Here is a 20,956-nt window from a genome sequence, read left to right as displayed (position 1 = left end):
TATCGCCCTCGGATGCTTTCCAGCCTTGGGTTTTGGCCAAAGCGACCTTTGGGCTCTGTCTATTTCGGGCCTGTTGGGGAGGCTGTCCCCACCAGGTTTCCCAGTATCTGGGTCACATAATCTGTGGGGTCCCTGTCTTCGATCCCTTCCGGCAGGCCCGCTATTATGTTGTGGCATTCTGACTGGTTCTCCCGGTGCTCTATGTTCCTCTTCAGGCTCCCCTGCGTCGCGACCAATCTCGCTATTTCTGTCTCCAGGATGGTGATCCGATCGCTGTGGTCTGTTGAGGCTTTTTGTAATTCTTTTATGGTGTTACCCTGAGCCCACACCACTCAATAACAAGGTATTGGAACAGCTTCGCTAGTATGTCGCCAAATATGGCTGGACATCATATCAGGAGCTGAGACTAGTGGACAAAGGCCCTTTGGAAACCTGATATTATATTCAGGAAAGATCAGAAAGTTGCAGTGGTTCATGTCACAGTACAAGTGCCAGTACAGTACGAGGATGACAACAAGGCACTTGAGAAGGCCTGGGAAGAGAAAAGGTTTCAATATGAACACCTTGGATCGGAGATTAAAGAATTGACAGGAAGCTCTGAGCCTACAAATTTTGGCTTTGTGCTGGGTGTAAGGAGAAAATGGCTTGAGTTAAACAGCACCCTATTAAATTTCCTGAATATACAGAGATACAGATCTTTTGCCCAGAAAATATCCGATTCACAATTTCCTTGACACTCGAAATACTGCAAATCTTCAGCGACCGGTAGGTGAGCTGGATTCCATGTATCCAGTCTAGCTACCAACTGGTGATCACAACTCAACCCTTGGTACCAGGGTCTGCCGTTCTGACCATAGAAGGCAAGTGGTGGCACCATCACAACGTGCAAAGTGGTGAAAAAGAAATAAAAAATCTAAAAACACACAAAAGAACAAAACAAATATATAAAAAGACAAAAGCACTAAAAAATTAACGGTGGTAGATAAGTCACAAACACAGGTGTGACAGTTAAACGATGCACAGTGATATATATGGTGGTGTCATGCAGCAACACAAATTAATCGATGAGATACATGCAGCGAAGTCTACGGATGACTAGACTAACCAGAACGGTGCCCAGCTCCACTCTTCTTTGTTCGGAACAATACGCTCAGTAACACGGAAGATTCGGCCTAAGCCAGTGTACCCGGGAAGGGGATGGGACGTTTCGGCGTGGCCAGTTCGGCGTGGCCGATTCGGCGGGGCCAGTTCGGCGTAGCCGATTGGAATGGGACGTTTCGGCGTGGCCGATTCGGCGGAGGAGTTTTTCGGCGGAGGGACGGAAATTTATTTAAAAATCTATGCTAGCGCTTCCCATTGAGAGTCTACTGGGGGCGGGGGGAGAGGTCAGACCCCCGTAGACTCTCAATGGGAAGCGCTAGCATAGATTTTTAAATAAATTTAAAATCCCCATCGTGGATCTAATTAAAACAGTGTCAATTTCAGCGGCCGGAGAGGGAAGCTGCTCTCTCACTGAAGCAATCAGCGGCCGCTGAAATTGACACTGCCTGCTGCTCTCTTTCTCCAATCCAACTTTTAAGTTTTAATGTTTCTGATTGGAGGGAGAGAGCAGCCGGCAGTGTCAATTTCAGCGGCCGGCTGATTGTTTCAGTGAGAGAGCAGCTTCCCTCTCCGGATCAAAGTGAGCCGGCCGCTGAAATTGACACAACCGACAGTTGGGGTCCATAAGCTCCCCCGCGGAGCACCAAACCGGGTCTGACTTTATACAGCCAGTTACTGAAGATATTGTGACTTTACACAATGTGTTAAGTCAGACAGCAGTGTAGATCACTGGGCAGCTGCTTCAATACTTTCAGTAACACCGGCTTTCTTTAAGAGTTTAATGTTGGTGCCTTTCTTTAAGAGACCCGGTTTGGTGCACAAACACGATATCTGAGGCGGCTGGAAGGAAAAGATACAAGAAATGGGCTGCACAAACATTTTGCGACTATAACTAATTTGACGCCGAAACGTCCCTCCGCCGAAAAATTCCTCCGTCGAATCGGCTACGCCGAACTGGCCACGCCGAACTGGCCACGCCGAAACGTACCAAACCCACCCGGGAACAACGTGCTTGGTATCGTTCAAGAGTTTCAAGAGTTCAACCCTGAAGGTGTGAGGCCAGTGACCCCCTAACAACTGTCCTCACTTAACATCAGTATGCCACCCTGGCTGTGGCAATAGAGAATTCAAACATGTCGACGAGCAATGCAAAGACTCGGAAAAGGCACTCGCGAGGGTGTGTCAAAATAGCACCCCAAGATGCAGAGTGTGGAATTCCTTCTCATTGGAAAGCCTGGCTGGCAGGATTGGTCTCCACTCAACAGACTACTTGATATAAATGAGCCCCAAGCTGTACCAACTCAAGTTGCCAGAGCCGCCATTGGCCATTTTGTGTTGTGGGTCTGTTGTTGTGCATTTTGTAGGATTTAAATACTTTGTTCCTTAACCAAACCACACAGAGGCAGAAAATTAACCTTTGAGGCTGCCACTCAGCTAACTTGTGTTCTGCTGTTTCTGTACAATGCTGTACTATGCTGGATGGGGAAGGAAAATCAGCAGTAAATGCAGCAGCAGCAGAAAGTACTCAAGGAGAAGCAGGAGGGCTTCAGTGAAGTCAGCAGGTGAGGGAGCCTGCTCGCAGAATAACTCACCAACTTCATAGGGGATAAAGACTAAAGGTCATCTTCCTGGACCTGTCTGAAGAGCTGTGCCTCAGGAGGTTGATATCATTCAGGTAGTTGCTGACCTCTGCACTATCTTGGAAGCAAACCTGTTACCTGCTGGACCAGCAGGTACTTCTGGGGCACAATTTGAGATTATCAGATGCAACACCACCACAAATACATCAGGAAAACCAGAGATACACAATTCGTCTAGGCCAGCCATTGAACAAAAGCTATAGTCCTGATACCCTCAGTTAATAATTCCTTAAGGTAAAATTTTGTAATCTTAGAATGATTCGTTTTCATATCATGGACATACTAACACAACAAACTCAAAAATTATTTTGCAAACATTGCAGAGCAAAATGCCAAAAGTGAAGGTTTTAACATCGACATAAAACAAATGTTATTATCGACGAAACACCCAAATGTCAACTCACATGACCCTCTTTAACAAAAGTTTTGATGAATCAACAATATCTGTAAAGTGCAGTGAGATCGTGACTACAGGCTGAACATTTCAGCTCCTACTCGCTAGCCTGGCTCTGCCACCCTTTGAGCACCATGTATGGAATTGGTTTAGCAGTTGACAAAAGACCAGAGGTGCTGACATCCTATGACAGGGAAACAGATGCTGCTCTGTAGCCAGCCTTCATCAGTTTCACCAAGGCGGAGCAGCCAGGGCTGTATGGCAGCCTTCAGAACTTGTATCATGGCTATAAAAGACTGTTATACAGGCTAATATATTAACACTGTCTTTACATTACTGGACAAGTGATCCTGGGGCCTCGAGACATGAGTTCAAATGGCCCAATCACATGAGGAATCTGGAATAAAATGATTACAGCACAGAAGGAGATACCTGGCTATTTGTGTCTTTACAACTCCTCTGCCTTTTCCCTGTAGCCCTGAATGTCTTTTCTCTTCAGATAATTATCCAATCCGCTTTTGAAAGTCACGATTGAATCTGTCTCCTCTGTGAGGCAGTGCATTCCAGATCCTAATAATTCACTGTGTAGAAAAGTGCTTTCTTATGTCACCTCTGCTTCTCAACCTTTCCACCAACTGGAGCAGTTTCTCCTGATTTATTCTGTTCAGGCCCCTCATGACTTTGAACACTTCCTATTAATCTTCTCTTCTTTAGGAACAACTTCACCGACATGTCCACATAACTGAAGTCTTTCCTTGCCAGGAACGTTCTCATAAATCTGACTTCAATTCATTTAAAATTCCTTCAACTGAATGAATCAGAAATCAAAAAACTGGCATCAGTAATGATGACCATGAAATTAGACAATTGTTTTAAAAACTCATCTCATTCGCTAATATTCTTTAGGGAGGTATGGTGTCTGGCCCCTTTAAGGGGCAATGGGCTGATTGGGTTACATAACCCAGAAAAAACAATTGGGGACCAGGGTGGGGGTTCACCCTAACAAGCATAGGTTTTTTTGCCTCAAATCAATTCCGGACGTTGACTGGCAGCTACGAAGATGCAAGACTCTATAAGATAAAATGTTGCATACGTAGCTGGTGAGCCAAAGTTATTACAGGGAGGAAATCTGTCAGCCTCACCCTAACTGACCTATATGTGTCTCCCGATCCACAGAGGGTACTTGATTCTCGATTGCCTTCTGAAATGGTCTAACAAGCAATATAGTTGTGCTCATGAAGGCAGCTCGCCAGAACCTTCTCAATAGTCAATAGGGGTGGACAAGGGTTACTCTTGTCAGTGACACTACAACCTATGAATGAAAATGAAGAAAACTTCCTGCTGTAAGGATCCAGCTGAGGTATTCCAGGAGATGGTCACAAGATCCAGGGTAGATTGTAGAGTAGAAATGCCTCAGAAGATTCCCCAGCACATGAGCAGTTGTGGTCCCCTAAAATAAGAAAGTTATTGCCTGGATTCCCCACCACTGGGGGCGGAGTTCCCAATGTGGCTGAGAAACCCGGGTGGGGGAAAGACAGGATCGGTGCTGGTCCCCCGCTGGCGGCAGAATCAAGGCTTGCAGGCTGGCGAGAGAATGTAATCTTCGGAACAAAGAATCCAGCCCATTATTTCATTGTAATTTAGAAGAATGAGTGGTGATCTCACTGAAATTTATAGGATTCTTAAAGGGCTTGACAGTCCAAAGAAGTTCAGGTTAGGTGGATTGGCTATGCTAAATTGCCCTTAGTGCCCAAAAAAGGTTAGGTGGGGTTACAAGGATAGGGTGGAGGTATGGGATAGGATGGAGGTATGGGTTTACGTATGGTGCTCTTTCCAAGGGCCGGTGCAGACTTGATGGTCCGAATGGCCTCCTTCTGCACTGTAAATTCTATGATTCTATGACAAGATAAATGCTGAGAGGATGATTCCACTCATGAGAGAGTGTCGGACCCCAGTGGACATAGTCTCAGAATAAAGGGATGCCAATTTAAGACTGAGCTGAGGATGAATTTCTTCTCTCAGAGGGTTGTGAGTCTTTGGAACTCCTTGCCACAGAGAGCTGTGGGGGCAGAGTCCTTGTGTATATTTTAGGCTGAGATAGATTCTTGATCAGGATTATGGGGAAAGGGCAGGAAAGTTGACGTGAGGAACATTGGATTAGCCATGATCCTATTGAATGGCGGAGCAGGCTCGATTGACCGAACGGCCTACTCCTGTACCTATTTCTTATGGTCCCATGTTGGAATGGAGTCCACCCTCCTTTCCCTCCAAGTGGTCAGAGTGTTGACAGGCCTGACAGCGCCTCAGACATGTGCTGCTGTGCTTCCGCATTTTGTTTTTCATAGCTAGGGGTCAGACTTCCACATCTCTGTCCTGCTGAGCAAGGCTGGGAAAGAATGGTCCCCTCCAGTGGGCTGTCCCTGTCACCACTTGCTGCTGCTTCTCACTTTGTTCTGTGACTCACCGGGTGCAGGCATTTCTATTTCTCTATGCGAGTGCCGATATCTGTACTGATGTTGAAGGGGAATACAAGGCATTACATTGGGTATTCAGGGGTGTCTTCCCCTGAGGTACCGTCTCTGCAAGCGGCATCTTGGTATTGAGAAGCGCCTTGAGGAAAGAAGAATGGAAGAATTGAAGGTGGTAATGAGAAGCTGGAGAGGAGCGCATGAGAAGCTTGACCATACTAGTTGAAGTCTTGTAGTATAAATGCTTGTGGTAGACAAAGGTGTACAAGTGAGAAACAGTCATACACTCAGCAGAACCATCAATTTTGCCATCTGCAATACAGCCAGGATGCATGCCCAACTAATTTCCAGTCCTTTTTTACCTGTGTAAGGATCACAAACTAACATGGTCCTCCAAGATCCTGCCACACTCGTATGATCATGTGGTATTTTCTCCTGCGATAGGGGAGAGTTGAGTGGCTGGTAAAGATGTACGGCTGGATTCTCTGTTCCTGTTCTGGGGCAAGATTCGTGGAGTTCGACAACAGCAAAACTGACGCTGCACCTGGGCCGATTGAGCGCCCGTTATTGGGCCAGCGCCACGTGGAACACGATCGATTCCAATGAAAAATGGTGCAGGAATCGCCGTGATTGACACTCAGGAGGCAGCTGCATAGACACTTCACTCCCCACACACACCATCCCAGCCAACAAAATGGCAGCAAGATGCACAGCCCCGAGGTTCACCGACAAGGAACTGGATACCCTGCTAGATTCTGTGGAGGAGAGGTGGGGAACCCTATACCCCGGGGAGGGATGCAGGCTACCAGCCGCCACCATTTACCGGGCCAGGACTCAGGTGGAAGAGGTGGTCAGTGCCGTGGGCAACACCGGACCAGCCTGTAGTGCCGGTGAAAACTGCAGAACCTCCACAGATAGGCCAGGGTGAGTAGGCAGCACTGTCACCCTAGCACCAACCACCGTCCCACACACCCGTTACCCTACTCATGCCCCCTCCCACAACCCAGAGGGCAGCCGAACTCCCACCTTGCACTACATGCCGGCCGCCATGGCCAGGTGCCCTGGCCACTGAAACCACCAGCTCCACACCCCCTGGGTTGCGCCCGTCAGATTGTCTAACACTGTGTGTTTTCTGTTCCCCCATCCCCAGGAGAATGCTGCCCATAACCACCAGGGGTGGGAGAAGACTGAAGGGGGACAACTGGACCTGCAGCCCCTCACTGCAGCAGAGCAGACGGCACTGAACATGGTCAGCGGGCCCGAGGAAAGGCAGTTGTCGGGGTGGAGGTCAGCATCGGGCGAGGAAGTGAGACCCTGCTGAGTTGCAGTTCCCAATGGCACATGTGTCACCCCCCCCCCCCCCCCCCCCCCCCCACCACCACCACCCCCAACCCTACTCTTCCCCCTCGGCCCGCGATGTAATCATGCGTCAGGTGGTGGGGGTGCCTCAGGGGTTATGTCTGCTCGCGCCCCCATCCCATGGAGTAGCCTGGGGCCATCGGGCACCCTGAGGGAGGAGGAGATGATGGGCCCATGCCGGTAACTCCTGCAGGAAAGGTGCTGGAACACCGCATCACCTTGGGCTTCCCCCCAGAACATCAAGTGGGCAGCGGGCAGCACAGAGTGGCACCACTCCACCTGGGACACCCGAGCAGCAGCCCACCCATGCATCTACAGGCAGCCAACAATTCTTTCACCGGCCTGCCAACTGCTTGACTATAATGGCAATTCCATCACTGCGTTAGGGTCCTGTCACCTGCATGTCTTCAACAAGGCCATCAAGGCCACATTGCAGTTTGAAATTGTCAAGCCCGACAAGGCTTCCCTGCTTGGTGCCTCTGCATGCAAGCTACTCAATCTCATCCAGCGCGTACATGCCATGTCCTCTGCCAACATGAATCTTCAGGCCAACATTGACGAGCTACAATTGCAATATCTGGACGTGTTCAGTGGGATGGGCACGCTGCCCTACCGCTACAAAATTATGCTCAGGCCTGATGCCACGCCTGTGATCCATGCACTACGCTGGGTGCCGTCTCCTCTGAAGGAAAGTTTAAAGGCGCAGCTGCAGTAGCTCCAAGACTAGGGTATAATCTCTAAAGTGACAGAACCGACTGACTGAGTCAGCTCGATGGTCTGTGTGAAGATGCTCTCTGGAGATCTGCGCATTTGTATAGATCCCAAGGATCTTAACCGGAACATAATGCGGGAACACTACCTGATCCCGAAGAGGGAGGAGCTAACATGGCACATGCCGAATTCTTTACAAAGCTAGATGCATCGCGTGGTTTCTGACAGAAACAACTGGATGAGTCCAGCAGGAAGCTCTGCACATTTGATACACCTTTCGGAAGGTACTGTTACAACCGCATGCCGTTTCGTATTGTTTCAGCCTCTGAAATCTTTCACAGGATCATGGAACAGATGCTGGAGGGCATTGAGGGTGTGCGGGTTTATGTTGATGACGTCATTACATGACCCTGGAGGAACATATTTCTCGTCTGCAACAAGTCTTCAGCCGCATACATACAACGGCCTTAAGTTGAACAAAGCCAAATGCTTCTTTGGCATGTCATCAATCAGGTTTTTGGGTGATCAAATATCCCAGCAGGGCGTGCAACCAGATTCGGACAAAGTCAAGGCCATCGTATTAGCGAGAGGCAGCACGGTTTTGTGAATGGGAGGTTGTGTCTCATTAACTTGATAGAGTTTTTCGAAGAGGTCACAAAGATGATTGATGCAGGTAGGGCAGTGGATGTTGTCTATATGGACTTCAGTAAGACCTTTGACAAGGTCCCTCATCGTAGACTGGTACAAAAGGTGAAGTCACATGAGATCAGGGGTGAGCTGGCAAGATGGATACAGAACTGGCTAGGTTATAGAAGGCAGAGAGTAGCAATGGAAGGGTGCTTTTCTAATTGGAGGGCTGTGACCAGTGGTGTTCCGCAGGGATCAGTGCTGGGACTTTTGCTGTTTGTAGTATATATAAATGATTTGGAGGAAAATATAACTGGTCTGATTAGTAAGTTTGCAGACAACACAAAGGTTGGTGGAATTGCAGGTAGAGATGAGGACTGTCAGAGGATACAGCAGGATTTAGATCGTTTGGGAGATTTGGGCAGAGAGATGGCAGATGGAGTTTAATCTGGACAAATGTGAGGGAATGCATTTTGGAAGGTCTAATGCAGGTAGGGAATATACAGTGAATGGTAGAACCCTCAAGAGTATTGAAAGTCAGAGAGATCTAGGTGTACAGGTCCACAGGTCACTGAAAGGTGCAACACAGGTGGAGAAGGTAGTCAAGAAGGCATATGGCATGCTTGCCTTCATTGACCGGGGCATTGAGTCTAAGAATTGGCAAGTCATGTTGCAGCTGTTTGGACCTTAGTTAGGCCACAATATAGTGTTCAGTTCTGGTTGCCACACTACCAGAAGGATGTGGAGGCTTGAGAGAGGGTGCAGAAGAGATTTATCAGGATGTTGCCTGGTATGGAGGGCATTAGCTATAAGGAGCGGTTAAATAAACTCGGTTTGTTCTCACTGGAACAACGCAGGCTGAGGGGCGACCTGATAGAGGTCTACAAAATTATGAGGGGCATAGACAGAGTGGATAGTCTGAGACTTTTTCCCAGGGTAGAGGGGTCAATTATTAGGGGGCATAGGTTTAAGGTGCGAGGGGCAAGGTTTAGAGGAGATGTCCGAGGCAAGTTTTTTGCACAGAGGGTAGTGGGTGCCTTGAACTCACTGCCGGAGGAGGTGGTGGAAGCAAGAATGATAGTGACATTTAAGGGACATCTTGACAAATACATGAATAGGATGGGAATAGAGGGATACGATCCCAGGCAGTGTAGAAGATTTTAGTTTAGACTGGCAGCATGGTCGGCACAGGCTTGGAGGGCCGAATGGCCTGTTCCTATGCTTTACTGTTCTTTGTTCTTTGTTCTTTTTATCAACACAATGAAGACCCCAGAAGACAAAAAGGCGGTACTCCTATTTCTGGGTATGGTACATTTTTGGGGAAAGTTCATTCCCAACCTTGCATCACACACCATGGCTCTCAGGCATCTGATGAAGAAGTCCACTATTTTCCAGTGTCTACCCACACATCAAGCAGAGTGGGTCGAGTTAAAGGCAAAGCTCACCACTGCTCCTGTTCTAGCTTTTTTTTGACCCAGAGGGGGAGATTAAAATCTCCACAGACTCCATTGGTGGGTTGCTCCTCCAGAAGGACGACTCCTCGTCCTGGGCTCCAGTGGCCTATGCGTCCAGGGCCATGACTCCCACTGAGCAGAGCTATGCTCAGATAGAGAAAGAGTGCCTGAGCCTCCTCACCGGTATTGTGAATTTCCACGATTATGTCTATGGTCTGCCAAACTTCACAGTAGAGACTGACCACAGACCCCTCGTCCATATCATTCACAAGGACATGAATGACATGATGCCCAGGCTTCAGCGCATTCTCCTTCGACTCCGCAGGTATGATTTCAAACTGGTTTACACACCTGGAAAGGAGCTAACCATTGCGGATGCCCTGCCTCGTGCCATCACCTCGCCCTGTGAACAGGTCTACTTTGTCCGCCAAATTGAGACACAGGTGCAACTGTGAGCCAGCACCCTCCCGGCATCAGACGAACGACTCGTCAACATTCGAGGAGACCGCCAATGACCCTCTTCTGCAGCGGGTCATACAAGACCTTACCATGGCTGGCAGAAAGGGCAATGCCCCCAGTTCTTCAAGGCTGCAGACTCAGCTTCGGACTTTAACTTTGCTCTCTGGCATACAGGGCAACCCCTCTGTCCAACGGTCTGTCTCTGGCACAGCTCCTTATGAATTGTAACTTGCGGACGACTGTTCCAGCCATTCGTTTACCTGACCTGGATCACCTTCCAGTGCTGCAAAAGGTGCAGCAACTCAGAAACCGGCAAAAGCTGACATATGATGCTCATGCTACTGATTTGCCCGTGCTCTCTCCGGAAGATGCTGTTCACATCAAGTTGCCTGGTGGAGGCTGGTCAGCTCCAGCTGCTCTTGTTCGACAGGCTGCTCCCAGGTCGTTTGTGGTTCGCATGGCTGATGGCTCCATTGTCAGGCGCAACAGAAGGGCACTACGCAAACTTGCCTGCCCACCACCAGATCTCACATTCCCAGATATCATTATGCCTTCTCCGGACACCTCGCTCCATGAGGCCACCAATCTGGCTGCATTCCCGCCTGTCAAGGCGCCATCATCCCCACCCCCGCCTCTCAGGCGGTCGACAAGAATCTGACGGCAGCCCCAGAGATTGGACTTATAAACATTTCCTTTGTATATATTGTTCTGTATCTGCACGCTCGACAGCTTACATGTACATATGCATTCACTCACCAATTGCTGTAAATAGTTATTTCTGTAAATACGTCGTATATGCTCTAAGCAATCGACAATTTTTTTTTAAAAAGGGGGATGTCATAATGTGCACCCCTGCACATCATGAGGTAAAAACAGGCAGTGACAGGCACCAAGGTTAGCCAATCAACATACAGGACATAACACTACCAATCACCAGGCAGAACACCAGAGGGGGGGCTTCCAACTATAAAACACACGAGGCATCAGCACTCCGCCTCTTTCCACTGATGGCAACTGTAGTGACAGTCAGGGTGTACATATCCATCAGCACCTTCTACACGTGGATCAGAGCTAGCCTGGTCTAGATAGTTTTTTTTTAATTTAGATTACCCAATAATTTTTTCCAATTAAGGGGCAATTTAGCGTGGCCAATCAACCTACTCTCCACATTTTTGGGTTGTGGGGGCGAAACCCACGCAGACACGGGGAGAATGTGCAATCTCCACACGGACAGTGACCCAGAGCCGGGATCGAACCTGGGACCTCAGCGCCGTGAGGCGGTTGTGCTAACCACTAGGCCACCGTGCTGCCCTGGTCTAGATAGTTGGAGTTAGTTTACTGAGAGTAGTAGAGAGTTAACCCACAGCCAGCTATGTGCTTTGTTACAGAAGTTCAATAAATCGTATTGAACCAACGCCACGACTGCATCGTGTTGCAGTCCGTGTTAGCCCAGGGTGAATAACACGACACACCTCACTTAATTTTCTTTCAATCTGATTAGGCCCACAAAACCTAGCTTTTAAAGGTTCACCTACCACTGGTAACAATACTAAAACTTTATCTCCATTAGCACGAACTTTGGATTTCTTGTCCGCTATCCGTTTCATCACAAGTTGTGCAACTTTTAAATGCTGTCTAGCCAATTCACGTGCTCAATTTAATCGTTCCCTAAAATTTGACACGTAATCTAATAATGTAATTTCCGATTTCTGACTCAACAATTTTTCCTTAATCAATTTAAGTGGTCCTCTTACCTCATGACCAAAGATTCGTTCAAAAGGACTGAATTTGGTTGACTCATTAGGTGCATCCCTAATTGCAAACAGTACGAATGGAATTCCTTTATCCCAACACTCTGGATAATCGTGATCTTCACCCATATCCCCCTTCCCCATATCCCCCCATATGCGATATGAGGGAAGGGGGATATGGGGGAATGGTGGATATGGGGGAAGGGGGATATGGGGGAAGGGGGATATGGGGGATATTGGAGAAGGGGATATGGGGAAGGGGGATATGGGAGAAGGGGAGATATGGGGTGAAGGGGGATATGGGGGAGGGGGGATATGGGGGAAGGGGGGATATGGGGGGAAGGGGAATATGGGGGGATTTAGGGGGAGAAGGATATGGGGCAAAGGGGGACAGACATGGCCCCTCAGGCATACGATGCCCCCAGGATGTTCCAAGGCAGCCATGAGCCAGGGACAGACCCGGAGCACCAGGCGGACGCTGCCCACATCTAGTGCGAGTGCGGCGACGCCAGCGGGCCACACCCAGTGACGAGGAGGGCAGCCACAGCAACAGGCCGCCGTTGCAGCCGACCCAGGACACTGACGCACAAGACGCTGACGCACACGACACCCACACACAGGGAACGGATGGACAGGAATCACCACTGCAGGGGACCCCGGACTTCGGGTCAATGAGGAGCACGCTATTACGCCACTGCTATCTCCTACACCCTTCACCATCGCAGACACTCACCTCGGTTGGAAAATTTAGCGAGAGGCATTTGGGACACTAACTGGTGCATACAACACAGCCGTCCCGGTACAGCAGGTGGAGGCAGGGGCAGCCGAGGGGCCAGGCGGTCAGAGGCAGCGCCGCTCAGGTAACTATCTGCCACCCAGATGCGTCCCGGGTTCCTGGAGTTACCACACCCACCTATAGACCCGATGCAGGCACGGACCAATGGAGAACCGAAGGGGGTGACGGCCGGCTTGCGGCAGCTGCAGACAAAGGTGGAGGAATTATCCGCATGCAGGAGCAGGTAGTGGTGCCGGCCATGCATGCCACCCAGGCTGACACCGCACGGGTGGCGTCCGCGGCGGAGGCAATGGGTGCGACGGTGTCAAACATGGGTCGCAGTATGCAACCATCCCTGAGCTCCATTACTGCAAACGTGCAGACCCTTCTTGATACCAGAGCGGGCCTCCAGGACTGGCAGCGCCAGGTGTCGGGGGGATCGAGTGCTCGGTCCGTTCACGTCCCCTACCCATGGAAAGGCCCATGGGCCATCGGGCACCCTGAGGGAGGAGGAGGTGCTGGGACCCATTCCGGGTCCCCCTGTAGGGGAGGTCCCGGAACACCACGACACCTCGGACTCCTGGATTCCCCCCATTTCATCCCAGGTGCATCTGCTGGGCAACAGGCAGGCTCATCTAGGCCGGGCCGCCCCAGGAAACGGCCGCCAAACGGGTCCCTAGTCACAGGGCAGGATTCACAGGAGTCCACCTCCAGTTCGGCTGTACCGTCTGGTGAAGGGTAGGTCATGCCTCACAAACCTTATCGAGTTCTTTGAGGAGGTGACTGAACAGGTAGACGAGGGTAGAGCAGTTGATGTGGTGTATATGGATTTCAGTAAAGCGTTTGATAAGGTTCCCCATGGTCGGCTATTGCAGAAAATACGGAGGCTGGGGATCGAGGGTGATTTAGAGATGTGGATCAGAAATTGGCTAGTTGAAAGAAGACAGAGAGTGGTGGTTGATGGGAAATGTTCAGAATGGAGTTCAGTTACGAGTGGCGTACCACAAGGATCTGTTCTGGGGCCGTTGCTGTTTGTCATTTTTATAAATGACCTAGAGGAGGGCACAGAAGGTTGGGTGAGTAAATTTGCAGACGACACTAAAGTCGGTGGAGTTGTAGACAGTGTGGAAGGATGTTGCAGGTTACAGAGGGACATAGATAAGCTGCAGAGCTGGGCTGAGAGGTGGCAAATGGAGTTTAATGTAGAGAAGTGTGAGGTGATTCACTTTGGAAAGAAAAACAGGAATGCGGAATATTTGGCTAATGGTAAAATTCTTGGCAGTGTGGATGAGCAGAGGGATCTCGGTGTCCATGTACATAGATCCCTGAAAGTTGCCACCCAGGTTGATAGGGTTGTGAAGAAGGCCTATGGTGTGTTGGCCTTTATTGGTAGAGGGATTGAGTTCCGGAGCCATGAGGTCACGTTGCAGCTGTACAAAACTCTGGTACGGCCGCATTTGGAGTATTGCGTACAGTTCTGGTCGCCTCATTATAGGAAGGACGTGGAAGCTTTGGAACGGGTGCAGAGGAGATTTACCAGGATGTTGCCTGGTATGGAGGGAAAATCTTATGAGGAAAGGCTGATGGACTTGAGGTTGTTCTCGTTAGAGAGAAGAAGGTTAAGAGGTGACTTAATAGAGGCATACAAAATGATCAGAGGGTTAGATAGGGTGGACAGTGAGAGCCTTCTCCCTCGGATGGAGGTGGCTAGCACGAGGGGACATAGCCTTAAATTGAGGGGTAATAGATATAGGACAGACGTCAGAGGTAGGTTTTTTACGCAAAGAGTGGTGAGGCCGTGGAATGCCCTACCTGCAACAGTAGTGACCTCGCCAACATTGAGGGCATTTAAAAGTTTATTGGATAAGCATATGGATGATAATGGCATAGTGTAGGGTAGATGGCCTTTAGTTTTTGACTTCCCATGTCGGTGCAACATCGTGGGCCGAAGGGCCTGTACTGCGCTGTATCGTTCTATGTTCTATGTTCTACCCCTGGCTGCTGCATGCGCATCGTTGTAGCGGTTCTCCGTGTCAGTCTGTGGCCTCCATATAGGCGTCATCAGCCACAACTGCAATGGGTAATCCCTGTCGCCCAGCAACCAGCCCCTCAGCCGGGGGGGGGGGGGGGGGGGTTAGCGCCCCTTGAACATGGTGGGGATCAAAGATTGAGCCAAACGACTGAGTCATGTACACTGCCCGGGTACCGGGAGCAGATGTGCAGGATCATCATGTGGTGGCCGCAGACCCCCTGAATGTTCATGCAATAGGTCCCCTTCCGATTCGTGAACACGGCCCTGTTATCCGCAGGTGGCCGCACGGCGACATCCATCCCATCGATCGCCCCCTGGACCATGGGCATCCTGGCCACGGCAGTGAAGCCCAGGCATCCTCGCTGGCCCGGACCCCAGGGAACTGGATGTAGCGGTCTGCAATGGCATATAGGGCGTCTGTCACTGCACGGATGCACCGGTCGACCGGTGCCTGCGAGATGCCGGACAGGTTCCCACTCGGTGCCTGGAATGACCCCGTGGTGTAGTTCAGGGCCACCGTAACCTTGACGGCCACAGGGAGAGGGTGTCCTCCCCCAGTGCCACGCGCTGCCAGGTGTGCCATCAGGTGGCAGATGTGTGCCACCGTTTCCCGGCTCATCCGGAATCTCCTCCTGCATGCCCGGTCTGTGAGGTCCTGGTACAATGAGCGGGGCTGGTACACACGGCCTCCTCGGGCATCTCCGTGGTACCAGCACCACCTCCTCCTCGTCCTGCCATGCGGACGGCCCTCCAGACCACCTCTGCCACCTTTGCCCAGGCACGGCGAACAGTGGCACCTAGTGGCCTTCCTCCCAGGCCAAGGTACAGGATCATCCTTCTCTCCTCCACGGCGTCCAGAAGGGTGTCCAGCAGAGCACCACTCTTCTTCCAGCCATCTTGTTGGCTGGGATGGTGTGTGTGGGCAGCACGGTAGCATTGTGGATAGCACAATTGCTTCACAGCTCCAGGGTCCCAGGTTCGATTCCGGCTTGGGTCACTGTCTGTGTGGAGTCTGCACATCCTCCCCGTGTGCGTGGGTTTCCTCCGGGTGCTCCGGTTTCCTCCCACAGTCCAAAGATGTGCAGGTTAGGTGGATTGGCCATGATAAATTGCCCTTAGTGTCCAAAATTGCCCTTAGGGTGGGGTTACTGGGTTATGGGGATAGGGTGGAGGTGTTGACCTTGGGTAGGGTGCTCTTTCCAAGAGCTGATGCAGACTCGATGGGCCGAATGGCTTCCTTCTGCACTGTAAATTCTATGTAAATTCCATGTGTGGGGGATGGATCGTTTAAGTGTGTCTGCGTAGTGTGAGCTTCATGTTCACGGCAATCGCGGACTTGACGAATCTTGCACCGTTTTCCATGGAGTTCATTACATTCCACGTGCTGATGGTGCGAGCCCATGTAAAGTAGCTGGATCTGTCGTAAAATGCCACGGTTCCCATACTATCACTACTTAGTCTCAACATCGGAGAATCCAGCCCTAAAACCCAATAAAATCATTTTAAAAATAAATAAGGGGATATAATGAGAAATTGGAAAAACAATTGCCAGTTCAGGGATACTGCCGGGGGGTGATGGAAGCTAAGGAGTAGAAGCAGCAGAGGCAGCTGACTGGATGGTTGTTATTAGAATCCTTTATAGAGGACTTTGTTAAAAGTTTCAAGAAAATCTAGAACTATTGCATATGGGAGAAAGGTGGCATAGAGGTAATCCAGAGGCCCAGACGAGTGTTCTTGGGACATGGGTTCAAAGCTGACCATGGTAGCTAGCGGAATTTTAATTCAATGAATGAAATCTGGCCAGCATGAAACTATAATTGATTGTTGTAAAAACACATCCAGCTCACCTCATTTAGAGAAGGAAATTTGCCATCCTCACCTGGAAAAAATGTTTTTGCACAATGGATGGTTCGGGTCTGGTATGCATTGCCTGGAAGTGTGATGGAGGCAGGTTCAATCGAGGCATTCAAGAGGGCATCAGGTGATTATTTGAATAGAAACAATGAATAGAAAAAATATGGGGAAAGGGCAGTGGAATGGCAGTAAGCCATGATGCTCCTTTGGAGAGCCAGTGCAAACACGATGGGCCTTCTTCTGCGCTATAACATTTCAGTGATATGACTCCAAATCTATACCTATGTGATTAACTCAGAACTGCTTTCTCAAATGGTCCAGCAAGCCAATTGGTTCAAACCGAAGAGTATTTACAGACGGGAAACAAAAGTGATAACGACATCCCATGAAAGAACTAAAATAAATTACTTCTTCCAGAATGTAGTTTGTCTGTAATATCCTCAAATATAAATGTTTAGCTGACATTTCTTTCAAATTTTTCTGAGCAGCATTCATAGCAACACTCCTTAAAACTATTCCTTTAAGGTTAATACTTTAAACTGAATCACATTAACAGTTGTTTGGTTTTTCTACAGCTTGTGAAATTGAGGGGGGGGGGTGGAGAATCATTGCTATCGGAGAGAGAATATTAGAGTAAATTGTTAAGTCTGCGTCAAGAGGACTATACTCCACATTCAGCCTGTCCTATAGTTGACCTGGGTGTGCCAGGAGTAATGTAATTTATATCATTTCTAATCAGGACAACACCTTTAGATTATTTTCTGAATGATATCCAACACGCAAAGTCATGGTTCAGACTCCTTTTACACAATATTTGGACAGTTTGTGTAAATTTACTGTGGGAAGCTGCAGTGAATTTTTTTCTGGAAGGCTCTATTGTCTTCTACAATTGCTTCATAAATTGACCCAATTTCAGGATAACCACTATTATGATATAGGTAAGCCTTGTACTCCACAATAATAAGCTGTAATATCAGTTGCAAATTTCACAATATTTACAGTTTAATGTTAAATCAATGACAAAAAGGTACCCAGAATGACTTGTGAAACCACACAGTAGGAAAAAAAAATGAGGGTTGAGAATTGGAGAATGTCCAGGGGATAGGCAATCAGAATCTGCTTTATGCTGGAGGTGTGGCTCTTAAAAGGCAGATTCAGAGTGAATTCACCTCATTTGAGACTCCAGACCTGCAGGTTTCGACACTTCTTCTTTGAAGATAGCGTTTGCTTAAAATTCACACAACCGCAGAAAATGGTCTCGTATACTATAGACCTAATTCAGCTGTTTCAGCTATTTGTACTTATTTGTTTATCATCTATTCTGATCAAAATATTGAACCTTTTTCGCAAGAGATGGAAGTTGATGGCAGCACTGAAACCTTTCCCTGGACCTGCAGCACACTGGCTATATGGCCATGCCCTTGAGGTATGTATGAAATAAATCACTCAAATGTTATTGCCTTGCTCTTGGAGAATTCTCCTTCTCAACAATATCCAATATTTTCAGCAGTCATTTTGTTAATTTGATGAATTTTACTCTGCTCCAGACACAGTTCAATCATATATAAGAGAAAAAGAGATAACTTTTCTCTCTTTCCTGCCATCATATATTGCTGTGACAGCTCAGTTCAGTTTGTACTGCCCTCAACTCTAGTTAATAAGATTTTGAATTTCAGCCTTTGAGGTTTGTGCTCCAGTGCAGTACTTAAGCAGCACTGTATAGCCACACGCCTCACCTTTGAGATGAATCATTTTACTCAATTTTATGAATTCTCACTTTCAGTGGAGACCGTTGATCACTGAGAATGCATGTTAGGAAATTGTGGAGAGAACTCTCTGCAATTTGTTCCTGCTGCTATTCTTCTTTCTCCTCTCAACCAATGCTACCAAAACATCGATCACCTGATTATTCATCCCATTTTTATTTATCAGAGACTGATGTTGCTGAATAGTTTGCCTATATAACAAAGTCATTTCAGTTAAAAAATGAATAATTATATGATGCACTTTTTCAATATGACATGGTGCTATGAAAATGTTTTTACTATTTATAAAATTATATCATTTATTTTCTGATTGTTCTATGAATTCGGCGCTGGGTTGTTCCCTATGTTCCCTCTCCTCTGAGCTGTCTCACCTTGTTCTTTGAGGGTTTGGGTGGAATCTAATCGTTTTCTGAAAATATTCTTCCATGTCTCACCTGTCTGTGAGATATTCTTGATGGGTTCCTGAGACTGCAGGCCCAACTGCAGGAGTGGGCGCAGGCAATTTAGCCTCCCGAGCCTAATGGGATCATGGCTGATCCCATCCTGGCCTCAACACCACCAGCTGCCATTATGACGTTGTGCGCTGTTAACCCAGTTACAGCTTATTCAATGTAACCTTTTCAAGGTTTCTGCAGAATGCAGAGTAAATTAAAAGTGGAAATTCACACCAATTCAGTTATTCCTGTTTGACTTCCTTCTGCAGAGGGACAGAGAATCACTAAAAGCAACTTCAGGATTTAACTGCACGTGTACCGATGCCAGAAGTCGCTGTGATTTTTGACAGAGTAACCATTGGAAACACTGTCAGTTTCATTTTTATTACAATTTCAAAATCTGGGCCAGTGAACAGTTTTCAGCAGCTTTCTGACACGTCTGCAGGTAACTGTGCTGACAGCTGTAGAACCAAGTTCTCCGGCAAGGAAAATCCTCAGTACTCCTGGGTGTAGGAAAAATAAATGATTCAGGATTCTCTGATTATTTAGTGATGCCTGCTGGAAAATGTATGAGCTGGAACTGAAATATGGCTCATGCCTGAATGTGGTGCCTTTCGTGCTTGAATAACCTGCAACAGGTTTATAGTCTAGAGTTACTTGTGAAGAGTTGTCATTTGGGTAATATGCTGGAAAACTAGCAAAATAAATACCCTGAGGAGCAGAAACTAACATAAGGATCCCATCCTCTTTCTGAATGCTTTAAGACTCCAGATCTTGTTCACTTTCACTGGCGGAGAGTATTTTTGTGTTAAACATCTCTACTTTGAACCTTTTGTTTTCTCCTTGGTAATTAGTTATTCTGAGTATACCAAGATCGACATGGACTTCAGAGGTAACTTCCTGCAAATTTGTCAATGTTTTATTTCACCTTGTTGAATTTCATTGCAGTTTGCTCAAGATGGGACAGATTTAGACAAGGCAGTGGCATGGGCAAAACGCTATCCTTATGGCCACCAGGTGTGGTTTGGTCCATTTACAGCATACTTGGCTGTATACCATCCTGACTATGCTAAGGCATTACTTGCAACTTCAGGTAAGAAATAACAATTTTCTTTCAGTATAAATTAGCTGAAGATCTTATTCTGAATTGTTAAAGGAGTTTGCCACTTTATCTAACGGGAAATATGTCACATTTTGCAAGATAAGCAAGGTTATTTTGGTGATTCAAGATTGGTTTGTCAACACGAAATGAAAGGGCCTAACAACATCTTAAAAGCAATATTGCTGCTTTAATGTGTGGGATTTTTAAAAATATCTTACTCTATTGAAGCGTTTATTATCCTTTGCAACATTGTAAAGTCATTTTGTGGTATGGTGACTTATACTGGTATTTAAAAAGAAAACTGGTTGTATGAATTATCCCATGGTTCTAAATGTAGTAAAATACTAAAATGTAAAATTCACCAGAGCAATGATTATAATAGGTTTGATAGAGAGGTTTGCAATGGAACACAAAAAGATGCAGGCTAGGGGAGAGAGAAACAATACAGAGAAGAAAATAAGCTTTTTCTTGAATCCTATTCAAAAGGACTGTGAGAGGATCCTCCCAGAGGGAGATCTATACATGTCTTGAACAGATGAGGGGAGTGCTTGTATTCAGTAAAAGAAAAGGAAATTGAATGCCTGGGCCAATTTTGACAGTGTAATGTGAGCTTTGATTTAGGTTTCAGTGATCGTATCATCAAGGACAACCTCTAATTGGTCAAAAATTACCACCTGCCATTTTCAATTATGTTCTGGTCTCCAAGTTCCTTTTCACTCCCTTCTATCATTTCTAAAACTCATAAATATATAAAAATTCCTTTCCAGTTGATTTCTCTCTATATATATATGTGGTAGTATGACTAGGGGTATTACGGTACCTGGAAGTAAGCTGCTATTGGTGCAGAGGACCCGCTGCCCATTGGCCCGGGTAAGTCACATGCCTCTCAGCCGATTGACTGAGAGGTAGGTAGCTCCGCCTACGAGGCGGGATTTAAGAACCCGTGCTTCCCGGCAGTCGGCCTTTCTTCTGTACATCTGCTGCCGGATACACTTCTTGTGTATATAAGCCTATCGTTCGGACTTCATC

The 20,956-nt window shown here is 47.8% G+C and overlaps 1 protein-coding gene across 2 annotated transcripts in view; it reads left to right on the top strand.

The window, feature by feature from the left end:
- The first annotated feature begins 17,794 nt into the window (after positions 1-17,794).
- Positions 17,795-20,956, top strand: part of LOC119964639 (cytochrome P450 4B1-like) — a 56,683-nt gene continuing 53,521 nt past the window's right edge. For both annotated transcript variants that reach the window (XR_005460340.1, XM_038794383.1), the window contains exons 1-2: positions 17,795-18,051; positions 19,774-19,918. Coding sequence is in view for 1 of the 2 variants with exons in the window: in XM_038794383.1 (XP_038650311.1) it covers positions 17,878-18,051; positions 19,774-19,918 (319 nt within the window). In the remaining variant the exon portion in view is untranslated. The remainder of the gene's footprint in view (positions 18,052-19,773; positions 19,919-20,956) is intronic.

Source organism: Scyliorhinus canicula, chromosome 4 (assembly GCF_902713615.1).
Source record: "Scyliorhinus canicula chromosome 4, sScyCan1.1, whole genome shotgun sequence".
Classification (NCBI taxonomy): domain Eukaryota; kingdom Metazoa; phylum Chordata; class Chondrichthyes; order Carcharhiniformes; family Scyliorhinidae; genus Scyliorhinus; species Scyliorhinus canicula.
Note: the sequence above shows the minus strand (reverse complement) of the source record. Positions and strands in the feature narration are given on the sequence as shown.